Genomic DNA, 7,689 nt, shown 5'->3' on the forward strand with positions numbered 1-7,689 from the left:
AAGTGCGCTATCACGATGCTGACCACTAAAACGTTATATTATTTCAAAATAAGCCCGTTCTTGGCACAAAAGTAGCACTACGAGGTTTCTGGAGTGTCATTTCAGCAGACAACATCTACTTAACATTTACCTTTAGTGTTCCCTTAGGCGTCCTGCCGCCCGGTTCTCCCTTTGTGAGTGAAGGCCATCCATACGAGGTCATCATTATCTTCTTCATACACTATGAATTAGAGCTAGAATAAGGGGAGTGCCCGGACCGCGCTCCTGAAATTGAATCCCAAACAGGGTCACTCCACTTGTGGCGCTGCGATCGGTAGTCTGCAATGTGTCGTCGTTTTAAGAGTTGTGCGCAGCTCCACTGAAGTGGTCGAGGGGTCACTCCACTTTCGACTTCGGTGGGAGACGAACGTGTGATGGCTCGCTCCGTGCGAGGTGCTTCGGCGGCCGCTGCTGGCCACGGTGTTAGGTTCCCTTCTGCGCCATCGGATTACCGGTTTTTGTTGCCTACATTGCCGTCGGGTGACAGTATGGAAGAGTGTGTGTTTCTGCACGGTGATTTGGAAAAAAGACCATACCGGTTGGAAGACTTTCGAGCCCCGTGGAAGAAGTGGGACTCATAAAGGCAATCACTGGCATTGGAGCCTTCCAGACGAATCACATCTGGCTGGTGAAGATGCGAAGCAAGGCTGACAAAGATCCCTTACTCAAAACAGGTGGACTCCAAGTCAAAGGTGGCTTCTGTGCTATCATCGACCCTATTCAACATGATGTAACCGTGAAAATCCACTGCGTTGGCTTTGCCGTCTCTAATGAGAGCATTCGACAAGCGTTGAGTGAGTTTGGTGAAGATCTGGAGGTTTCCAACGACAAGTGGACCGTCGCGGGCTTTGAACACGCGACATCGACGACGATGGTGGTGCGACTGAAACTGAAGGAAGGCGTGGTGCTAGAAGACTTGCCGCACCTTTTTAAGTATGGAGGGGGCACGTCCTTCTTGTGGCTTCGGGTCGGGCACCGCTTTGCCTAAGGTGTCACATGCAAGGACATATACGACGAGACTGCCAGACTCCCCGCTGTGGTGTATGCCGAGCGTTTGGTCATGAAAGTCAAGATTGCGTCAGGAGTTATGCCAGAGTTACGAAGACCGCGCTGCCAACAGACGATGCCCAAGATAATCTAATGGACGCTGAAGAGGCTGAGAAAATGGCCCCTGGCAGCAATGCCATGGAACCCGACGCCACGGTTCAGGCAACTGGAGAAGAGACAGCCGACGCGACAACGCAAGACGGCAAAGACTCAACGAAGGAATCGGAGGAGTTGGCCGCAACAGGCAGCCAGGGGGATATTCAAGAATCGATGGAGGAAGACATGGCTACCAGTGGCGAGATCGCTACGCCAGAAGTCAGCACAAAGTCTCCGGAAGCGACCACGGGACGCGGCAAGCGTAACCGAGTGGAAAGCACGGAACGCAACCTGAAACGCCCGGAGCGTCTGTGTCAACGCTTCACGGGCGCTAAGAGTAAAAAATATGCCCTCGGAACCCGGTCGGCGTCATCGTCGCCGGTTTGGGGACAGGATCGAGGCGCGTAAGACCCCAGTTTTCCTACTGCACGGTATACGAGACACGGTGAGCGCAGCATTATAGTTTTATCTTTGTCATCAACATGGCTAGCATGACTGCGCCTTTACGCGTTGGTACGCTGAATGTACGTGGTCTAGGAACGCGTCACAAACAGTACCAGTTGAAACGCTTAATGCAAGAAAAAGACCTTGACTTGCTCGCGGTCCAGGAGACTGAAGTTAGTACTGAGGACGCGACTGATAGCTTGGTAGCAGGATTTTCATTGCGGTACAATGCGTGTGTGAGCTATGCAGTGGGAGCATTAGCCGGATGTATTAATTTTGTCAAGAACTCTCTTGGTATTGTAGTAGAAGAGGTCCCAAGTTGCCTACATGGGCGTTTTGTTTTGAGTAACTTTTGTTACGGGAACACTAAGTTTAGAGTTATCTGTGTATACGCACCTACAAATTCGAGAGACAGATGTTTGTTTTTTCGGGAAATGCAAGCGTACTTTGAATGTCAGAAATGTGTGATTCTGCTGGGTGACTTCAATTGTGTTCTGGCCCTAGAAGATTGCACGTATACTGCTAAATTAAGTGATGAAAACGTTGGTTTGCTTAGAGATAGCCTTAATAAGTACTATTTCTATGACGTAGCTCTGTTTTCGAAGGGTGGGAGTCGCCAACACTTCACACATTTTCAAGGTTCGAGTCGCGCACGACTAGATCGAGCATATGTTTGTTCTGAGATAGTACCTTTATGTCAGAACTATGACGTTTATGCTGCTTCCTTCAGTGATTATTGCTTAGTCTCGTTTGGGATAGGTAGAAAGTGCAAAAAAAAGGTCGTATGGGAAGCATAGAAACTGACTACTAAGATAATTACGCACGAAGGGTTTGTAGATAATACAAAGAAGGAAATTGAGAATTTTTTCAAAAACGCAGAAAGGAGTGCCAACGGAAAGATGGAAATTATTTAAGTAAAAGATAAAAATGAAGGCAATAGAGTGTGGTTGCTACATGCAGTATCAAGCTCGAAAACAGGAACGTGAGCTGCGGGCAGAGTTAAATGATTTGGTGAAAATTGAAGCAGAAAACCCGGGCTTATTTACACATCAATTGCAGGTTGTCAAAAACAAGATTGAATGTCTTGAAGAAGATAAATATGAAGGTGCAATTATACGAGCAAGAGCTGAGAGATACCTCGTGGGTGAAGCCCCGACAAAGCGAGCCTTGTCAGATGAAAAGGCATATGCGCGAGCTCACGACATACTAGAGATAGAATGGAATGGTAAAATCTTGAGAGAACATAAAGATATCATGAAAGTTTTTGAAAGCTATTATTAGGACTTGTTTGCTTATCGCGAACCAAAGGAGCCGAGTTTTGTAGATGAGTTCTTGATAGAAATGCCGACACTTAATGCTGAGGACACAAATTTATTGGAAATGTGTATTAGTATAGGGGAAATTGAGGAGGCTATCGATGATCTTGGCATGGGCAAATCACCTTGTCTAGATGGCATTAGCGCCGCCTTTTACAAGGCGATCAAGGAGGATATGGCCGCCGCATTGCATGAGGTTTTTTCAGAGTCTTTAGACCGCGGAACTCTGCCTCCATCGTTTAATTGGGCACACACTGTGCTAATTTTTAAAGGGAAAGAGCAACATGTTTTACGCAAGGTGACAGGATACAGGCCAATCACGCTAACAAACGTAGATTATAAGGTGTTTATGAAAGTTCTGGCTAGGAGGTTGCAAAAAGTTATATACAAGTTGGTCGGGTCACAGCAGACTTGCGGCATCAAGCGTAGGAGCATATTCACGAATATTCATGTTGCCAGGAGCATTTCGGAGTATTGTGACGCTGCGCTTCTAAAAGTAGCTATGTTGCAAATTGATCTAGCCAAGGCTTTCGACATGGTTCCACACAATAAACTCTTCACGCTAGCTGAGTACGTTGGTCTTGGTGCGATCATATGTAAAGGTATTAGATTGGCATACAAAAGTTCAACCACAAATTTAATTGTAAATGGAGAACTCTCACAGCGCATACAAGTGTACTTTCCTCCGTGCGCCAGGGGTTTCCTTTAAGTCCTTTGCTTTTGGCTCTATTTTTGGAGCCACTGTGTCAGAAAGTTATTCACCACACAGGGATTAATGGTTTCTGGTTGCAGTCATGTGAAGTGCGTGTTTTGGCCTACGCCGACGATATTGCATTTTTTTGCTGCTAATAGAGAGAGTATCACTTCCTTATTAGAAATCACTCGAAGCTTTTGTGACACGAGTGGAAGTTTAATGAACAAAGAGAAAAGCATTGGTTTATGGCATGGTAATTGTGACCTCACGCCCAGTTTCTTTGGAAATATTCAGTGGCTCACGACACCTAGTCATTAGCTAGGGGTACCATTGCACAGGTATCAAGACGGTGAAGCATTTTGGCTTGGAAAGGCTGAAGAACTGCGCGCGACCGCCGAAGGATGGGGCGGTTGTGGCTTATCAATTTTCTCTCGGTCAGCTGTATGCAACGTGTTTCTGGCTGCTAAAATTATGTACCTTTTGCAAGTAGTTAGTTGTACGCGTAAAAGCATTCATAAAATCCACAGGATATTTGCCACGTTCATCTGGAGCTCTACATGGGAGCGAACATCTAGAACAAACTTGTTTCGGCGTGTTAAGCAAGGAGGGCTGTCTTTGTGCCATCTGTTTCTTAACCAAGTAATATCACGTTTCCTGCTCATTAGAGACCAGATAGACTCCTTTTTATGTTCTTTATTTCAAACAACGCTCTCACACCACATGTCTGACTTCTTTGTATCTTCAGATAGGGGAAAACGACACACCTTGTCACCGTTCTTACGTGAAGTAGTGTTCTCATATCGTTTCTTAAGGGCAAGGTTTTCGATAGATTATCTAACTAATGTGAAAAGAAAGCGCCTTATGAAAGACTTAATACAGAATCTTTTTCCTGTGCCCCTGTACCGTTCAAAGTATGAAAAATCATATGGTCATGATGTACTAAAGCGAGTAAAAACATGTGTATACCACCCGATGTGAAAACATTCTTTTTTAAACTTCATACGGGAACCTTGTCAGTAAAAACGTGGCTTGAAGAGAGATGAATGTATGTATGGCGAAGCAGCTGTCTCCTGTGTAACAAAGCTGAGAGCATTGAACATGTGTTTATTGATTGTAAGAACGCTATTTTCTTTTGGGGCATTTTACAGAGGACTTTAAAAAGAGATTTACCTCTTACTCCATATGGAATTCGTTTTTTGCCTTGTGATAGTTCTGTGCAAAATTTAGATGTTATAATTTTACTGGGTCTTCATTCGGTTTGGCGTAGTATGCTATGGTACAGGCGCTGTGATGTGAGAGTTCTATCCGTTAATGAGTGTTTCGTGAAAGCTATTATAAGAGTGAGAGATGTGTATAATTCTACCGACTGTGTTAAAAATGTAATATCTTCATTCGATGCGTTATCACATATGAAACACGTGTGACAGTGATTGTCACATTAGCTTGAGCTGTAGTCAAGAAGGCGATAAAGAAAACAAAACTGAAGTGGTCTAGGGGTAGAATACTCGCTTCCCACTTAAAAGACCCAGGTTTGAATTGCAGCTGTGAATGAATGGTATTCTTTTCCGTTAGTTTTCCTAGCACCGGTGTATTGGTTGGTTGGTTGGTTGCGAAACTTTATTGAGGTTCTGCAAGGCGCGCGTCAGCGCGCAGCGGGCGTCTCCCACGTCGGGACCGTTAGGCCAAGCCTATCGGCCGCTCCGCGGGCCTGCTGGACGGCCCAAAGTTGGTCGGCCAGGAGGGAGCTGCGAAGGGCCGCCTCCCACCTGACCGATGTAGTGTTGGGGTAAGTGTACATTGCCTTGCACTCCCAGAGCATGTGCGCCAGCGTGGATACATCCCCACATTCGGGGCAAGCGTCATTGGGGAACACGTCAGGATAAATAGCGTGAAGGGATCTCAGGTTAGGTTTCTCTTCTTCGGTGTATTGGTTGTTTTTTTTTAATCTGGCTTCAGTTGCTACAAAAAATCACGCGAAATATGAAGTAAAGAAAAAAAAATGATAATGAGGGCATTTTTTGCAGCGCCACCGCACGGATTTAACAAAAACTTTAAAGCATGGCTTCCGAGAATTTGGCGATTAAGAGAGACGGTGTGCTTTCACTCGCCTGCCATGAAAGCACACCGTCATATTTCGCGGAATTTTTTGCAGCAATATGTAGCAACTGAAGCCAGATTTAAAAAAAAAACAATCAATACACTGGTGCAAATAGAATTAAGAAAAAAGAAAATCCAACGCTTACAGCTGCGATTCGAACCTGGGTCTTTTGAGTGCGAAGCGAGTATTCTACCCCTCGACCACTTCGGTGAAGCGGCGCGCAATTTTAAAACGAGCAGTTATTGCAGACTACCGATCACAGCACGGAAGCAGATTGATTCTGTTTAGGCTTCACTTTTAATGCATTAGTGCTGCGTCCGTTCCAGGCACTCCCCTTGTTCACTCTACTATAAATTCTCGGAAGTGAACGACCAAGATGTCCCGTGCTCAATCAGTGGAATCCCCACCTCTGTGTTTCAAGAATGAGCCTTTTTTCGAAGCCCTGGCCGAAATTGTCCCACCCACGCCCTTAGTGGATTCCGGATGCGAACGCTTGCAGTGTAAGTGCATTCTCTTTCGGTTAAGCCCACAGCAGATGGCTGCTGTTTCCTCGTCATCAACGGAGAACGCAGAATCGAGCCGAGACGACACTATGGAAGTACACCTTCGCTTTTGTTTGCTCGACACGAACAGTGAGCAGGACGATAGGTACCCTTCTGATCTGGCCGTAAATGTTAACGGTAAAACCGTGGAACTTCCGGCGCCTATTCCTTGCAAAGACTCCCATGGACTGACCGAATGGGTGCATCTGCCAATTAACATCACCTCTTTATGTACTCAGGGCCCTTCCACGCTAAATAAGCTTTGGGTAACCTGGCAGCCCGCCAGTGGGCGACAGTACGCCGTCGGTCTGTTCTTGGTCAAGAAGCTCTCAGCAGCGACGATTCTGAGCGGACTGTATCAGTTGAACGCGGCAGTGACGAGAGCCATGATCAAGAAGAAAGCTAAGCGTCGAGCAACTATAGGCGAGGACGTGGCGATAACCAGATTCCACGTTTCCCTCACGTGTCCGCTGAGCCGCACCCGGATGAAAGTTCCGTCTCGCGGACGCCTTTGCAAGCACCTGGACTGCTTCGATGGGTCGAGCTATCTGCAGGTCAATGAGCGGAGGCCCACGTGGACATGTCCAGTGTGTTGTAAGCCGGCCTCCTTGTCGTCTTTGGTCGTTGACCAGCTGTTTACAGACATCTTGGCGAACGCGCCCGGCGACTGCAACCGCGTTGTACTCCACGCGGACGGCTCCTGGACTCCATCGCCGGCGACGCAGAGGGCCGACGGCGTCCCTACTTCCGCACTGCAGTCTAGAGCTCGCAGTTCGGCGTCACCTTCCGAATACTTATCCAGCGAACAGGTCGCGCGGCAGCAGCCAAAAATAGAAGTCATTGACTTGACCTATTCTAGCAGTGACGACGACGAGGACTGTCCTGCGCTGCGATAACCTTTTGCTCCGTCAAGCGCAATCGACAGCGATGCTTGCTCGGAAGACGAGAACCCTCGTCTTGCGCTCGGTCCTTGTGAATTGTTCTGCAGATCTATTGAAATCAGTTTTTTTTGTCTGTGTTCCTTGTATCAAATTATGTAACGTCAATTATTCCTAATAGACTTCCACTATACAGTGGGTTGCCAACGCCACGTTTCAGGTGAACGAAGCCACAACATGTCCAGCAGCATCAGCATGTCTGCTGCTTTTATCCATGGACACACGGTTGCACCACGTTATCTTCTAGTTCTATTTGATGGCGCGACTTTCAGTGATTGAGTAGCGCAAATATTTTTGTGCTTTCTCAACGACCATACAGTGCCTTTAACTAAAGTGTTTTAAACTATTCGGCCATCGGTACAATGATCGGTCCTCGTAGCAAATATCTTCCGAACGAGTTGTTTTTCACTACATATGACAAAGTACATGTTTTTGTGCACCTTCTGCTGGTTTTAGGAGTGAAGCTCCTTGAGGC

At 46.7% G+C, this 7,689-nt stretch overlaps 1 protein-coding gene across 1 annotated transcript; it reads left to right on the forward strand.

Moving 5' to 3' along the window:
* Positions 1-1,179: 1,179 nt before the first annotated feature.
* On the forward strand, positions 1,180-7,172 carry LOC119177937 (E3 SUMO-protein ligase PIAS2). Its single transcript, XM_075866647.1, has 2 exons — positions 1,180-1,381; positions 6,175-7,172. The coding sequence occupies exons 1-2, from the start codon at positions 1,180-1,182 to the stop codon at positions 7,170-7,172; spliced, it is 1,200 nt and encodes a 399-aa protein (XP_075722762.1).
* Positions 7,173-7,689: the final 517 nt, after the last annotated feature.

This window comes from Rhipicephalus microplus, chromosome 1 (genome assembly GCF_043290135.1).
Source record: "Rhipicephalus microplus isolate Deutch F79 chromosome 1, USDA_Rmic, whole genome shotgun sequence".
Classification (NCBI taxonomy): Eukaryota; Metazoa; Arthropoda; class Arachnida; order Ixodida; family Ixodidae; genus Rhipicephalus; species Rhipicephalus microplus.